The 17,872-nt window shown below is 32.3% G+C and overlaps 1 protein-coding gene across 1 annotated transcript in view; it reads left to right on the forward strand.

Annotated features, from left to right (window-relative positions):
• Positions 1-17,872, forward strand: part of Hdx (highly divergent homeobox) — an 80,446-nt gene that overhangs the window by 52,646 nt on the left and 9,928 nt on the right. Inside the window, exons 5-7 of the mRNA XM_026410544.2 lie at positions 5,554-5,761; positions 12,063-12,142; positions 15,006-15,089. Coding sequence (XP_026266329.1) covers positions 5,554-5,761; positions 12,063-12,142; positions 15,006-15,089 — 372 coding nt within the window. The remainder of the gene's footprint in view (positions 1-5,553; positions 5,762-12,062; positions 12,143-15,005; positions 15,090-17,872) is intronic.

Genomic DNA, 17,872 nt, shown 5'->3' on the forward strand with positions numbered 1-17,872 from the left:
AGTACATTTAGTCCCATCATATATAAATGGAGTATAACTTACCATTCTTCTGGTTGTACATGATATAGAGTTACACAGGTCATGTAATCATATAATAATGTCTGATTCATTCTACTGCCAATCTTACTCCCAACCCCCCTCCCTTCAATCCCTTATGTGTAATCCAAAGTACCTCTATTCTTCCCTAGCCCTTATTGTAAATTAGTATTCACATATCAGAGAAAACATTCAGCCTTTGGTTATTTGGGATTGGCTTCTTTCACTTAGCATTATATTCTCTAGTTCCATTCATTTACTGGAAAATGCCATAATTTCATTCTTCTTTAAGGCTGAGTAATATTTTGTTGTGTATATATACCTCAGTTTCTTTATACATCTGTTGAAGGGCACCTAGCTTGGTTCCACAGTTTAGTTATTGTGAATTGAGCTGCTATAAACATTGATGTGGTTGTGTCACTGTAGTATGTAGATTTTAAACCCTTTGGGTATAAACCAAGAAGTGAGATAACTAGGTCAAATGGTGGTTCCATTCCAAATTTTCTGAGGAATCTCCATACTGCTTTCCATATTGGTTGCACCAATTTTCAGTCCCACCAGCAATGTATGAATGTACCTTTTTTTTCCCCACAACCTCACCAACATGTATTGTTGCTTGTATTCATGATAATTACCATTCTTTTTTACTATTTTTTTTTTGTTTATATATGACAGCAGAATGCATTACAATTCTTATTACACATATAGAGCACAATTTTTCTTATCTCTTGTTGTATACAAAGTATATTCACACCAATTCGTGTTGTCATACATGTATTTTGGATAATAATGTTCATCACATTCCACTATCATACCCCTGCTCCCTCCCTTTCCCTCCCACCCCTCTGCCTTATCTAGAGTTTGTCTATTCCTCCAATGCTCCCCCTCCCTACTCCACTATGAATCAGACTCCTTATATCAAAGAAAACATTCATCATGTGGTTCTTTGGGATTGGCTAACTTCACTTAGCATTATCTTCTCCAATGCCACCCATTTACCTGCAAATGCCATGATTTTATTCTCTTTCTATTGCTGGGTAATATTCCATTGTTTATATATGCTACATTTTTTTTTAATCCATTTATCTATTGAAGGGAATCTAGGTTGGTTCCACAGTTTAGCTATTGTGAATTGTACTGCTATAAACATTGATGTGGTTGTGTCCCTGTAGTATGCTGTTTTTAAGTCCTTTGGCTATAGACCAAGGAGAGGGATAGCTGGGTCAAATGGTGTTTCCACTCCCAATTTTCCAAGGAATCTCCATACTGCTTTCCATATTGGCTGCACAAATTTGCAGCCCCACAAGCAGTGTATAAGTGTGCCTTTTCCCTCACATCCTTGCCAACACTTATTGTTGTTTGTCTTCATAATAGCTGCCATTCTGACTGGAGTGAGATGAAATCTTAGAATGGTTTTGATTTGCATTTCTCTAATTGCTAGTGATGATGAACATTTTTTCATATATTTGTTGATTGATTGTATATGATCTGCTGAGAAGTGTCTGTTCAGGTCCTTGGCCCATTTATTGATTGGGTTTTTTTTTTTTTTTGGTGCTTAGCTTTTTGAGTTCTTAATATATCCTGGAGTTTAGTGCTCTATCTGATGTGTATGTGATAAATATTTTCTCACCCTCTGAAGGCTCTCTCCACATTATTGATAGTTTCCTTTACTGTAAAGAAGCTTCATTCTTCTTGATAGTTGAATATACTCCATTGTGTCTAAATACCATATTTTGTTTATCCACTCATCATTTGACAAGCACCTATCTAGATTCCATATCTTGACTACTGTGAATAGTGCTAACAATAAACATGGTTGTGCTGGTATCTATTTTGTATGCTGATTTTACTTGCTTTATTTATACATACATCTAGGAGTTGTATGGTTGGGTCATTCAGAAGTTCTATCTTTGGTTTTTTGAGAAACCTCCTCCAATCATAATTTTTATGATCAGGTAATTTTGAAAAAGACTTTGCTACACTATGTCATTGTCTTTTAATATTTTAGATGGTTCTTTGTCTTTGTAACACTTGTTCAAGAGTTGTAATTTATATTTATATTTATGTATTTGTTCATTATAATCACTTGTAGTTTTTAAGTTCAATATCCATCAGAATACAGATTTGCCTATTATGTTCACCACCATATCCCCAGCACCATAACAGTGCTTGGTACATAATAGTTGCTTTGTACTATTTGTGGAATTAGTGAATGAATTTCTTTTTTTTAACAGAGAGAAAAAGAGAGAGAATTTTTAATATTTATTTTTTAGTTTTCGGTGGACACATCTTTATTTTTTATTTTTATGGGTGCTGAGGATCGAACCCAGCACCCCATGCATGCCAGGCAAGTGCGCTACCACTTGAGCCACATCCCCAGCCCTAGTGAATGAATTTCTAACAAAAAGATATACTCTATATATCATGCACAGATTACCAAATATATAGTAACATATATTTACACTAAAAGTTTGAAATATAGGTTCATATTATTTAACAGAGATGTGCTTGGAAATGTATGGGATCTGATGGTACTCATTTTAATACCCATTATATTTTGATGTTAATACATAGAAATTCTGGTAGAAAATATATTGTGTTAATCTACAGATGTATTACCACCTCAGAGCTACATTTATAGTCAGGAAAGTACAAGAGTTGGAAACCAGTTCCCTGATTTTGCACATAAGGAGCTCGAGGCCCATAGTGACAAAATAACTTGTTAATGTATCATACAAAATTATTTTAAAACTGTGTATTTCAAAATTAAGAGTGTTTAATTTGAAACAAAGAAAATATACTCTAGAATAGCTGGAATGTATAGGGAGATTGAGCTGAAGAAAATCTGGAGGAAAGAAATGGAAACATTGCCAACAAGAAAAAAGAAAATAAATATTGAATCAGTTTAAGAATGAGAAACTTTAAATAAAACTGTGCAAATACTGGACTTAGTAAACTTGCACAGTTCCATATTCCTGGAGTTTTTATGCAAAGGTAATATGGAAACTTAAGGCTCTCAGTGATTGGGCTGATGCCCTCCCTCTTATCAAAGAGTTAACTTCTCAGTCTACCTATTCCAATACTAATGTCTTACAGCTCATCCTCATGAAACACATGAAATATTGTTTTACTAGCTATCTGGGTATCCCTTAGCACAATTAAGTTAGCCTATAAAATTAACCACCACAAGTGGCTACAACAAAATACTAGAGACTGGGTGGCTTATAAGCAACAGAATTAATTTTTCTCACACTTATAAAGGTAGAGAAATCCAAGGTCAATGTGCTAGCATATTTTGTGTCCAGTACAGGACTATACAGATAGTGGTGTTTTTGCTGTAACTTCAAATGATGGAAGGGGTGAGGGTGCTCTCTGGGGTTTCATTGTAAAAGCATTAATGCCATTTATGAGAGTTTACCCTTATGATTTGTTAAACTTTCTAATTTTGCTAATCCTGCATATCATTTTAGGAGGAATTTACATCTTTAGAACACTGAGTCTTCTAATCTGTTAGCACATAATATTTCTCTATATATTTAGAAACATTCTTATTTCATCAGTGTTTTGTAATTTTTAGCATATAAATCTTATACACATTTTGTTAAGTTTATACCTCAGAATTTGTTTTTTGAAAATAGCATTATAATTTTAACTATTTTATGTTGCGTCTGTTTGTGCTTTTCAATAGATTATTTCATCTCATCTAAACCATTATATTTGTGTGGGTAAAGTTGTTTTTATTATTCTGTTATTCCTTTCGTGTCTGCAAAGTCTATAGTGACATTCTTTGGTTCATTCCTGATATTAAGTTTTATTTTATTTTTCTTTCCTTGCCAGTCTTGCTAGATACTTATCAATTTTTCCTGTTGTTTTTATTTTAAAGCAGTTTTTAATTTTCTGTTGTGGAAGACTAGGAGGAAATAAATAAGCTAAAGATTGGGATAAAATATTTGTCAACCACATATCTGACCAAGAACTCATATATAGAGAATTACACTCTCTTGTGTGTTCAATCAAAAACTTCAATTAGAAAATGAAGAGAAATTTCACTGAAGAGGATATACAGATGGCAAATAAGCACATGGAAAGATGTTCAACATCACTACCAATTAGAAAAACCAAATTAAGAACTCAATGAATGTCAGTGGTAGAGTGTCTGCTTAACATGCATAAGACCCTAGGTTCAATCCTCAGGAAAGAAAGAAAGAGGGAGGGAGGGAGGGAGGAAGGAAGGAAGGAAGGAAGGAAGGAAGGAAGGAAGGAAGGAAGGAAGGAAGGATAAACATGATGAGCCTTCATTACACACATGATTGGGAACATCCAATTTTTAAAAAATTGTTGACAACAGTAAATATGGGCAAGAAAGCTGAAAAGTTGGATATCTCATACATTGCCAATAGTAATGTAAAATGGCATTGCTCCACTAGAAAACAATTTGGCAGTTTCTTATATAATCTAACATATAATCCCAAAATTGTATTCTTATTCATTTGCCCTTAAAAAATTGCAACTTATGTCTGCACAAAAACCTATTCATGAGTGTGCATAATAGCTTTATATATAATAGCCAAAAACTGAATACAACATGTGTCCTTCAACAGCTGAAAGATTAAATTAACTTTGGTACATACATACCATGGAATACCACTTGGCAGTAAAACAAAATGGACTACTGATACAACTTAAATGACTCTCCAGGGAATTATGCTGAATGGGAAAAAAAGGCTGATTTTAAAAGATTTACTGCTGTATGATTCCACTTATATAATATTCTTGAAACAGATACAGAAGTAGACAATAGATTAGTGGTTGCCAAAAGTCAAGGATAGTGGGAAGGGATAAAGTTATGGTATAATAAAAGAACATAGAACTATATGTATGTAGTGTACAGTATCAATTTCCTGCTTTTGATATTGTGCTATAATATTGTAATTTGGAGGAAATGGAGTGAAAAAAAATCACACGAGACCTATTTTTGAAATGTTTTTTGATTCTAAAATTATTTCAACATGTTTCAAAAATTGATTCTAAATACAATAAAATTAAATTTTTAGAATACAGAGCAATAAAGAGCACATTTTTACCCAGAAGGAACAAAAGTGGAAATGGCATTTGAACTATAGGAATATAGAACTAAAGTAATAGCCTTATTTATTTATTTATTTATTATTTATTTATTTATTTATTTATTTTGGAAAAAACAAGAGCCAATTCACTTTTGAGAGATTTGGTGAATTGATTTCCTCAGAAATAAGGTAAAAACAGAAACAAAGTGATCTCTATTAGATTGTATATTGTCCTAAAATCTGAATATTTAGATAAATATCCTGCTTGTGCTAATAATCTCTTTTGAAATAAAACAAAATTATTTTTATTTTAGCTTATTGACATAAATTCATTATTCTGTACCTGTTTATTCTTTTTATTCAAATTTTATGTAGCATCTATTCATTTTTCATGGCCAGACTGCTAAGTTTTCTACATTTATAAAACTCCCTCTTTTATTTTTTTATAAAGACTTGGATTGGGAATCGACGAAGGAAATACCGTTTAATGGGGATTGAAGTTCCACCTCCAAGAGGAGGCCCTGCTGATTTCTCTGAGCAGCCCGAATCTGTTTCTTTGTCTGCACTCACACAAGGAGAGGAAGCTGGGCATGAAATAGGAGAGGATAATGACAGAAATGATGAAGTATCCATCTGTTTGTCCGAAGGAAGCTCTCAAGGTACTTTATGTGCTTGCTACACCTCCTAATAATAGCCTTTAGAAATCTGATGCATTTTTCTGTTTTTTGGCTCACTGCACCTCAAATCTAGAGTTTTCAAAACACTTGACCAAGAATTTGTAAAGAAAGAGATTCATTTTTAATGTTTCCATTAAAGAGTCTCCCACATCAACTCACACAAGTAGCAGTCATCTACCACAAAAATGATATCCTACACAATAAAATGCTATTTATTTCAATAATTCATATATTATAATTAAATAAATGATTATCTTTATTTTATTGGAGTTCTGGTCAATTTAGATTAGAGCACTAAAATACACTGTAATGCAAGGGAGTATGGTACAACATAATGAACAACAGGCTTGGTGTGTAGCAAACTGGGTGCTTGCAAGGCCTATCTTTTCCATTATCTGATTATATGACTTCAGGCAAATCATTTAATCCACTGGGCTTTAGTTTACTCACTTGCAGAAGGAAACTAGATTGGATTGTCTTTAAAAACCTCTCAGTATTTCCTTAAATGAAACTACAAATAATACCATGGAATCATTTGTCCATGAGAAGTGTATTTCATTTGACTTCAACCATGGAAATAATACTAATGCTACTTTTATTAACACTTTTATTAATGTTTAATTTAAATTTCATAAAATTCATCCATTTTAAGTGTACAATTCAATTATTTTATTGAATTTAAAACCATTACTATAACTAGAATCTAATATTAGATCATTTTCATCACTCAAAAAAGCCCATTTTCAGTCAATATCCCCTTCCATCCTCAGCTTTAGGAACTACTAATCTGGTTTTGACTACATAAATGTGCATTCTCTGCATATTTTAAATAAATGGAATCATACAATCTATAATAATTTTGCATCTGTGATTGAGAAACAAGGAGAATAATGTATTTGCCCATTTTGTTTGTTTTGTTTCATTGAGTCCTATTCAGGATACTGACACTCATACATTGACATTTTCCAGTTCATCATTTGCCTTTTAATTTTGTTTATGATGTTTTTCTGATGTCAGAATTTTTGTTGTAATTTAATATTGTCAGATTTACCAATATTTCCTTTATGATTCCTGACGTGGTTGTCATTTTTTCTTGTGATACAACTATGCAAATATACCTCTATCTTTGCTTCTGATATTTTATAGTATTATTTTTACATATTCATATTTATTTCACTTATAATTTATTTTGCCTTAATGCGTGTTAGGAAAATGCCTAATTTTATATTTTCAAAGATGTAAATAGTTATCTCTGCACTATTTGTTAAACAATATATATCTTTTTTTCCAGTGTGCTTAAGTGTAGCTTTGTGTCAAATATGCATACATTTATATGCATACATACAAAAATACATACATACATATGCATGAACCCATACAAATATACACACTAGGTAAAATTCTGAAGTTCCTCTTGTGTTACGTCGATCTGACTATTTACAACGTGGCTTTATAAAATGTCTCAAAATCTGGTAGGATTCTTGTTATTCTTAGCTCTTGGGGTACTTTGATTCTTCTGAATAAAATTTAGAATTGTTTAATTTTTACCTTTTCCTAATTTCATCTTCAAAACCCATTTAGTACTTTATTAGCATTGCATAAAATGGATAAGGTATTATATAAATATTAATTCTGGTTTGCATTTATTGAGTTTTATAGAGCTGTCCAGCAAGCTCTTAGATACTATGGTCTGGAACTCAGAAGCAAGGTTAAGATATGTGAAATATTTGAATCACCCACACCAAAGCCAAAAACTCCTAGACCAAAAAAAAAAAAAAATAGAAGATTTATTAAGTAAGAAAAAAAAGTAAAGGACAATGGGCAAGGACTGTGTGTTGAGAAAAATTCAGATTTGGGGACTAGAGAAGATAAAAGAAGTCATTAAAAGATCATTCAGAAACAGGAGACAAAGGAAAAAGGAAGATTTCAGAAAGAAGAGTGGTCATTATTATTTCAGTGATCTCGCAGACATTGAGTAGAATGGAGAGGCCATTGAATCTGTTTTTAAGGGATTCTTAGAAAAAGCAATTAATACATGCACTGGCAGAAGTTTAACATTGCAGTAGGTTAAGTAATAAAAGGGAAAGAAAAGCTGTCACTGTTGAGAGGGCTATGTACTTCAAGACCAGATGTTTAAAATGTTATCAATTTATAAATGTGAATATTCAAGTTTCTCTCTTTCCCTCTTTATCTCTCTTTCCCACTCTTTTCCCCATTGTTACTGATATTGGTGAAGATGGTAACAGAATTTAATATACAAGGAAATTGTGAAGCAGATTTAAAAAGCACCAAATTTTAAAAAAGAAGCATTTTATCAATTCTCATCCCTTTATTTCTAAGATAGTGGGTTCATTAAACACAATTTTGTCTTCTCTCAGTCCTGGAGATACTTGGAAATTCCCAGTGATTCATGACAGGCTCTTTAGAACATAATGTCTGGCAGCTAGTTGAAGGCGAGTGGGGAAACAGGGATTTGTGTCTTTCTGAGAGTGGGTGGGAAAGGCTGTGAGGAAATATTCTGATAAAGTTCAGAAGCCCCTAGGTGGATTTTTATTCCTTAACTGCCACTCCCCCACCTATAAGGGAATTTTAGAAAAAAAGGCAGTTAATGGAAAAAAAGTGAAAGTTAATTTTAAAGCCCTCTGTAATGGTCCACTTTTAATAAACCATTGCTCCTACACTGGCATTCTTTGTCATATAATAGCATGTTCTCTAGACAGCTGGCATAGTAATCAGGACCTAATGAGAAAGAGGAGAGAGAGAATTTAATGTATGAATCAAAAAACACTTGACGAGAAGTGCGATTGCCTAGAATTTCTCTCGGCGGCTTATTTTTCACAGCTGCATGATAACCTTTTCATTCTCATCAGAAATTGCAACAGAAAAGCATTTTCAAATACAGAAAAGAGCCCCTTTTTGTGCAGTTTACTACTACTTCTATTCTCTTCCTCATTTTGCTGATGGAGAATACTAATCTGATTGGTTTGACTGTGATCATTTTGTGATGATTAAGTTAATTGTATCATCTGGTTTAAACTAATATCAAACCTTTAAATATGCTAACCATATTCTGTTACAGTTTATGAGAATGCAGTTAGATGTATGTCTACTTTGAGAATTTTATTAATTTACTCTTAGACATATACATACAGAATGATTAGAGTAACCGATCATACCATTTCAAAAATCTAGCAACTGAAATTCAAAGTCCTTATAACACATCTAGTGATTCAATAGGATTTATAAAAAGAGAAAGATATCTTTAAATATGTGCTTACAAATTACACGTTAAAATAATAAAAATGCTATAAAATTTTCTAAAATATCTTCATAACAAACAAGACTTTTTAATTGCAGTTAAAGGCAGGTTTTGCTGGAGTCAAAAAATGCTGCTATGTTGCTGATCTTTTCACAGTTTCAAATCCATTCCTTTATCTCTGAGGTGCTGATATGTCCCTAACACAGAACTTCTGGCTTACCTCTAACATCCGTATTCTATCTCCTACTTTCCCCTCTTTGACTTCCTTTAGCTATCCCTGTGCAGGGATGAAGAAAAGGGAGATATGGTTGGGACTAAAATTTTTTAAATCCTCCTAGTTCATCCCTCCACAAACTGTGAACTTCAGCAAAAGGAATGCTTGGATGAATGAGCTTCCTAATTTCAAGTTCTCTATTTTCTAAAACATATATTGATGGTTAAGAAATTTTGAATGTTTTGTACTATTCTGAGGAGCAAAGTGATTAAAGTTTGGGAACAATTAGCATCTATAATATTAATTTTTGCAGCAAAGCCTTTTTCTGCTCTATCTATTATGTGGTTGTGCACATGAAAAATAATTTGGCATACAATTCCCTAGTGTGAGTATGTAGCCACATCATAGAGTGCCCTCTAGAGTTGTAACTCATTAACAATTCTGCTTATTTATTTTCCAGTTAGCAGAGCTGCTTGTCTTAATAATCAGACTTATTAACAATGTTTATTTTCCAAACTTTCACAATGTAAAAGAAAACCTTTCTTATTCAATGCATCACTTCACGTTTTTATTTAGAAATCCTCAAAATAGTTTTTACTTAAGTCTTCTAAAATAATCAAACCATGCATAAAAATGTTGCCAGTAGAGCAAAACTGTGCACAAAGTTACAAGTAAATGAGAACAGGAATATATGGCAAACCTATAAGGAATAGTACCAATAATGATCTTGTTGATAAGCAATATAACCCCTCTTCTGAGACCACCAACTCTGCAGCTAAAGCTGATGAAAAATTTTCCTCCTTTCATTTCATTTAGTTGCCAATTTAGTAGGACTTTAAAGGTCTATGATTTGAAATGTCTAAATAATGAATAGGTTTACTGTCCCTTTGTCTAGGAATCATTCTATTTTTTAAATTTAAATTGACTTTTTTTAGATTCCACATATAAATGGGATCGTGTAATTTTTTTCCTGACTAGTTTATCTTAGAATAACATCTTTTAAGTCCAACCACGTTGTAGCAAATTTTAAGGAAAAAAGAAGATCAAATATATAGAAGTAGAAAATAAAAATTAGTATTAGAATAGAGACGGGGAATGGGACGACTTCAGTTAAAGGATGTGAAGCAGCAAGTATGTATGATGAATGAGTGGAAAGATCTATTGTAAAACATGAGGACTATCACTAATGATAGTGGATTGTATTCAGGGGTTTTGCTAAATGTTTATAGCTGCTATTTCCTGGAAGGGTTTCACTATATGAAACTATAGATATATTAATTTCTTTCAGTAAACTAACCATTTTACTATATACATGTGCATTATAATATCATGTTGTATACCAGAAGTATACACAATAAGATTTTTAAAATATTTTTAGTTGCCAATGGACCTTTATTTTATTTATTTAAATGCAGTGCTGAGACTTAAACCCAGTGCCTCACATATGCTAGGCAAGCAATCTACCACTGAGCTACACCCAAGAGCCTAAAATTTATTTTTAAAATAGACCTAGTAAGAGACAGAAAAAAGATTAAATCAAATTTATAGTAGACTTCATATTAGAACTCTTGCTAAAGTTTTCCTGGATTTCTTCAACTTGAATTCTCTCATAGAATTCTCCTAAGTGAGTTCCTGGATTCTACATGATTTCCTATTAATCATCCCTATGCTCATATAAGACACTCTTACATATGTTTACATGGGAAGGAATGGGCTCAGAAAAAAATTTGGGAGGGCTGATATTTTTGTTATTCTTTCTAATGTGAAATAAAATGTCAACTGCCAAAGAACTGGGAAAATCTATTAATATATATCCAAATAATTTCAATGACATGGCCAAGGGGGGGGGGCATTGTTATCCTGTTTTTCTAATGGTTAAAAGATAAAACAGGGGCAATAATATATGTAGACACCCAGTGCCTTGAATTAGCCACTTTCCATAATTTAGCATGAAGAGTGTTTTAGTAAGTTGGGTTTTTTTCCCAAAAAATTACATTATTTTCTTTCCTAAATTTTTTCTTTCACTATTGTAAAATATTTAATTTAATAAGAAAAGGAATATATCTTCATTGTAGAAAAATTTGGTAAATACAATAAAAACAGAAGTAATACTACCTCTCAGTGATAACCCCTCTGGAAATGGGGATTAGGGGATATTTTAGCCAGTATTTTCTCTTAGCATATATACAGGATAATGATTTTAATAATTTTTCCAATAGTAATGAACAATAAATTTTCCCCATAGAAATATTTATATACAATAAGAAAAATAAGAAAATTGAAAAAAACTCTGTCCAGAGATAATAACAGTAATATTTTGATGTAAACAGTGCCATTCTTTTTTTCCTCTCCATTAAAATATGATTTTTTCCTCCTTTACCCAATTAAAAGTATGTGTATCTACATGGTAGGTTTGGTCACCTTTATTTTTTCATTTTACAGTAGATGGTTATTAATTTCCCTGTTGCTAACTATTCTTCTATTTCATTTTTAGTGGCTTTATAGTATTTATTGTAAAGATAGGTCCCAAGTGATTTCTCCCAGTCTCCATTGCTAATGATATAGGTTTCTTCCTTTTTTTTCTATTTAAATAGCACTGTAGAGACTATCTTTGTATTTGCACCCATCCACACTTATTTCCTTAGGATACATTGTTAGAAGTAGAATTGCCCATTAAAGCATTTGTGAAGTGAATTTGCCATCTGTATCTTTTTACAATAGAGACATTATTTAAGTGGTCTTGAGAAAAAACACACTCAATATTAAGTTTTGAGGTATGAAAAATGAAATTATCCTTTTTTCCCCTATAGAGGAGCCCAGTGATATTGTTCCAAATGAGTCAAGGGCTCAGAAAGAGGAGGACCACCATGCAGTATCCGCAGATAATGTGGTATGTACACTTTGAAATTCTTTCCTCATTACGTGATGGATTTCAAGACATATTTCCAGTTGGTGACAGAATCAGCTTTTTCAGAATAATGTTTTTCTCTACTTCACAAAGCAAAACAGCCTTCTTTAATGAACTTATATATGCTTGAATGATATCTTTGAATGCTTACTAAATGAAATTTAAAATGCCTCAACGTGTTTTATTTAGGGAATTTCAAATAAAAAACAATACTTGTAAATATGATACTTTATGTATGAAAATTTATTTTTCTCTAACATACTTAGCAAGTAGCAGATTTCTTCTCATTTGACAGAAAGCAGAAATAGAATGGAGTTTAGCCTGAGATCATGAAGGAAGCCTTTGTCAGTTCTGGTACTTGTGTCCCAGACCCAGGATTTCTGACTCTGATTTCTCTGTGTAGACCATACCTATCTATACTATATTTAGAATTGTTTCTTTTTTATACTTAAATTGAACTCTGTTACTCACCTTAAACATCATAGTAAAGGAGTAACAAAAATATTACAGTTCAACAGCAGGCAGAGTCAGGCTGTGTGTGGATTAATCTGGGTTTTGTGAAAATGTAAACATATAATAAGGTTCCCTCAACAGCTGTTTTAGAAGCATTTGTTTATACTTGACTCCATCAAATAATATAGAAATTAAGACAGTGTTAAGCAAAATCATGCATACAGGGGAATGGGAAAAGTCATTGTGTATTTTTTCCCTTTTGAATCAGTATTTTGTGCTTGATTGCAGTCATTAAAAGTATGCCCCGATAATGGATTTTTTTTGTTCCAAAATTACTGTGATATCAAAATTAACCCTTACATTACCAACATTATTTGTTTGTCCCTATGATCCTGCCACATCTGTTTAATAAAAATTAAGCACATACAACATGCAGTTTTGCTCTTGTTTGTTAAATATCTACAATATTTAAATTGTTACTCACATGTAGGATGTAGCTTAGGATTGCATTTTATTGTCCTGGCTGAAGTCTATGTTTGACACTTCTAACACTAAATTCAACAGGTTACACTCCTAAAAAAAAAAAAAGCTTTGATTTTTGAGGCAAAGTCATGTTTTCATTAGGTAAAAAAAAATATTAGTTTTCTAGAATTTTAGACTTCATTAATATTCCTAAAGTGCACCAACTAATAATCTCCTTTTGATATAGATTTGAATCATAATATATAAGCTATATACGTGTATTTACAAATTAAAACCTCTTACTCCTGAAAAAAAAAATGCTCATTTTTAGCCTGCCTTGAATTTCCCTTGCAGCAGACATTTGAAGATAATGAATGAAGTCATTGCGTGGAATGACTCACAGTCACTTAGGCACCTAATTTTTCAAGAACAATTGATTTTCAGAGACAAAGCTCCAAACTTTCAAAGGTTGATCTCCTCTGCCTGTAACTTTGGAGTGCCCCCAATTATTCATGGATGACAAATCACACAGACATATAAGACCTATTTATATGCACAAATCTATACAGTGGCCTTTGGTGCCTTCCTTCCTGGATTGCTTAGCTCCTTTTTTTTTTTCCCAGAACCAATGCAAATAGTTAGAGAATATGAAAAACATCAAAAAAAGTATCATTGCTGAGGTCTAGGGAGAGCCAACATGATTAAGTCCCAAGTTTATAGTGATTATAATAGAAAACAAAACATTAGATTCATCTCCAGGCAGCGGTAGAAAGCAATTTCATTGCAGCTGTCCTTCTGATTCAGAAGCCTGCAGGTCAGAAACCCTGTAATGGTATCATATCCTCGTAGGCAATATTTCAAATATGATCATTCCACGTTTGTTTGTGACTTTTAATCACCATATATATTGCTGGGTAGGAAGCCTAATTTCAAATTCTGTCTACAACATGCTGCTATTAATGTGCTTGTTCTTAAAAGACTTGTCTAGTGACTAGGTCTTGCTGATCTTTTCCCTTTTTTAAAGAGTTTAAATGTTTCAGGGTGCTTTTAATTTTTAACTATGTTTTTTTACATGCAAAAGAAAAATTTAGAGCTGATATTTTCTTTTGATTTTTGCTTTTAAAAAAACATATATGTGATTAGATAATTTGCGTTACCCTCATGTTTATAGCTTATTGGCAATTCTTTTCATCAGGACTGAGCAATTTTGTTCATTCTTTGGACAGTTATTTAATTAGGACCTACTGTGTGCAAGATGCTGCACAAGCTATGTTGTTTCTTCATTTCAAAGCTAAGGGCATTTTTTTTCTCTCTGTTTGCCTTTTGCACCTACTCACTCCTTTCCATAGTGTCTAATGAAGAAAAAAAATCACCATGCAATTTTAATCACTACATCATAAACATCTGCTTTCAATTGTCTAGCTAATAGAGTGAAGTAAATTCGTGATTTTTAAAAATTGTATTTGCCTTTGGAATACACCATATGTTGATATTTTACATTAGAGGTAACAAAGAGGCCTGAGGAGATAAAAAAGAAAGTGCTTCCTATTGATAATATGTTTACCATTAAAATAGACTATCCTTACAGGAAGTGAGTTCCCTGTCGCTGGAGGGCGCTATTTAAGCAGAATTGAATGCCTGTTTTTGTTGTTGTTTTGTTTTTTTTAAGGGATATTGTGAAAAGTAATTTTCTATTTTAAATAGTATTAAAGTAGTTTTCTATATTCTAATCAGTCATCAATTAAAAGTAAAAGGAAGGGGCACAAAATCACTGAATAACACTGAGGAGGCAGTTAATTTATTCCAGATAACCTAGACTAGATAACTCATTTGTTAAACCTAACCTTGATTATGTGTGTTCTATACATTGTTGAATATAGTGAAAATCATCTAATAAATATTTATAGAAACTTCTCTACTTGTATTATAGAAAATAGAAATTATTGATGATGAAGAAAGTGACATGATAAGTAATTCTGAAGTAGAACAAGTGAATTCTCTCTTGGATTATAAGGTAAAATTAATTTTTCAAATTCTGAATTTATTAGGAGAAGGTATTAAATGAGGCAGACTTTTACATTACCTATGTTACTCCCATTTTAAAGATTAAGCATTCTGGGGCTCTGCATTGATTATCTCAGGCAACTTGAATATCAATCAGAGTGCTGGATATATTAATAATTGGTGGCTGGTTTAAGTGGATATTATTTTATTATAGAGTTTGATGACCAAGTGTAAATATTGATGTACAACAAGGTAGTTAACGTGAAATTCATGGAAGTGCCTTTTTTAAACAAATGTTCATTTTTTAACTAGTGGTGGAGTATGGTGGTATATACTTGTAGTACCAGCTAATCAGGAGAGAGACTAGGTGGGAGGATCACTTGAGTGCGTGGGTTGGAGACCAGCGTAGGTGACACAGTGACACTGCATCTTAAAAAACAAATCAAAGGTAAAGCAGAGATTTTTTTCTAGTGATCCCTGATAACCATATCTTGAATTGCAACTTCTTCTGAAGACCATCTTTAAAAATATGATAATATACCAGTTCTAAGAGAAGTTTAAAAACAATTCCCAAAGCAAATAGAGAATTAATATGAATGGAGATGACCTTTTCTTAATGTCACTTGTTACTAAACTGAAAGGCTTCCTTTGACAACGTGCAATACATAATTATGTTTTTAATAAATTTTGACATAAGCTATCAATCTGTATGTCAATGTTTTCTGCATAGACATATAAATGGTATCCCTTTGTTAGTCAGTATCCTATCTTACTAGATAACTTTGGAATCTTCTGAAAATCTGGCTACATAGTACTTCTTTCCAAATAGAATAGTTCTTTTTTTAATATTGTCAAGTGTTCACATCAGAGACTAGTAATCTTAAGATGTTATCAAAAATAGTATTTAATCAGAAAAGACAACAGCTGTTATTTTCTCAAAAATCTTTTCAGTTTTCCTATAATTGAAATTTATGTCACTTAAAAGATTCTGTTTTCCAAATGTTCATAACATGTCAGGTTTTAAAATATTGAACATTGTAAACACAGAAGGAAATTGTCTTTTGAAATTTATTTGCCACTTGGTCAAAGAGCACAATACAATCCTGTATTTAAACTGTATTCCAGCTAACAGGATCATAAAGTTGTTGATTCTGAAGTATAAGAGATCATGCTATGCTATCCTACTTGGTCATATAATATTTCTAAATTCCAAGTTAAGGATTAAAATTACTCTGCAGGCCACCACTTGGCACAGGCTATGGAAACTACAGACGAGAAGCCTGGATTGCACAGCTGTTAAGTTTGCTCTACTTAGCACTCTCAAACAGGTCAGATAGGGTCGGGCTCAAGACTCAGAGGATTCTTTCCAAGACCTCTCCCCTCTGGGATGACAGTCCACTTGAGAAGGTTTGGAGCTGAAGATCAGGGAGGCAGAGCAGAGTGTCCAGTCCAGAAATATCAATGAACATTTTTACTGAACTCTAAAGGACATATAGTAATCCAGTGATTTCCATTTTGGTAGATGCTGTGGGAACAAGAAGTCCTATGACATTAAAGGTATCCTTTATAACATATCACAATGTCACACCAACTTTTTTCTTTAATTCTCAAAGATACACACCTATGTAAAAATATCATTTTATAATAATTATTTGTAAATATTTCCATTCACCTCACCTATGAATTGTTAGCTAAATTCTAAAGTAATTATATAAAACCTCTTGTATCAGTTGTAATTGCAGACTTTACACTTCCCAGTTTAGAAAAGTAAACACTTCAGAGAAAATTGTTGTACCATCTTCCATTTACATATGCCTACTAATATTATTTAAGGATTAAAATCACTTTGTTTATTTCTTAAGTATATTCATCGTTTTTTGAAGACAAATCCTTATTTTACTCATTTTTTGTTACCTAGTTGTACAGCCTGGCACTTAGATGTTCAATAACTAATTGCTGAGTGAGTGAAGGAATGAGTAAATTTATATTGTGAAATAATATCAATACTATTATTCAAGTGCTAATTTATATAAAATCAAATATGATCAGGAGCTGTATCATTAAAAATCTTCTTCCCATATGGAAACCATCTTTTATTCCTGGTATTTATTGTACCATATTGAAAGAATATTCCCTATGGTGTATTTGATAATCATTACTATAAAACCATCAATACTCAGTTTGGGTGTAGTGGAGTTTCTGATTGAGATACATCGCTAAAAATCCATATTGCTAGGAGTTCTAACTAAACCAAAATGTTTATGAGACAAGCTGATGGGCACAGTAAGTGAGGCATGAGTAGTTAGCTGTATCATAAACTAGCACCTAAGTTTTGATCTTCATGAAATCTTGGGTGCTCCCTAATTATTTTGGAGAAGTATCAACAAAACTTACTAGGAATGAATGGAGGATTTTAACAAGAAAAATAAGCTATGTTTTGTTTTGTGAAATTCAGTGTTATCTTACGAGTTCCACTCACAAGCACACCATTTCCTAAGGAAAACCTCTAAAGTACACATAAATCACAGATTGTAATCTAGGAAGTGTTTAATAGGCTTGCAAAATACAGCTCCGTGAAGAAAATGTCTATAATATAAAACTGTATTAAATGTTTATGCTTTTGAAATATTTGATAAATACTGAGTAGAAGAAATATTTGCATGAAAAATTAGAGATCTGCATATCAAAAGATTCTTTGTGACTTTGGCAAATTGGAATAAATATTTTCAAAATGTTTCTGATGGACCATGGTGCAGCACAGCAGGACTGTGTATTCAATGGAGACACCACTAT

The sequence above is a fragment of the Urocitellus parryii genome, chromosome X (genome assembly GCF_045843805.1).
Source record: "Urocitellus parryii isolate mUroPar1 chromosome X, mUroPar1.hap1, whole genome shotgun sequence".
Classification (NCBI taxonomy): Eukaryota; Metazoa; Chordata; class Mammalia; order Rodentia; family Sciuridae; genus Urocitellus; species Urocitellus parryii.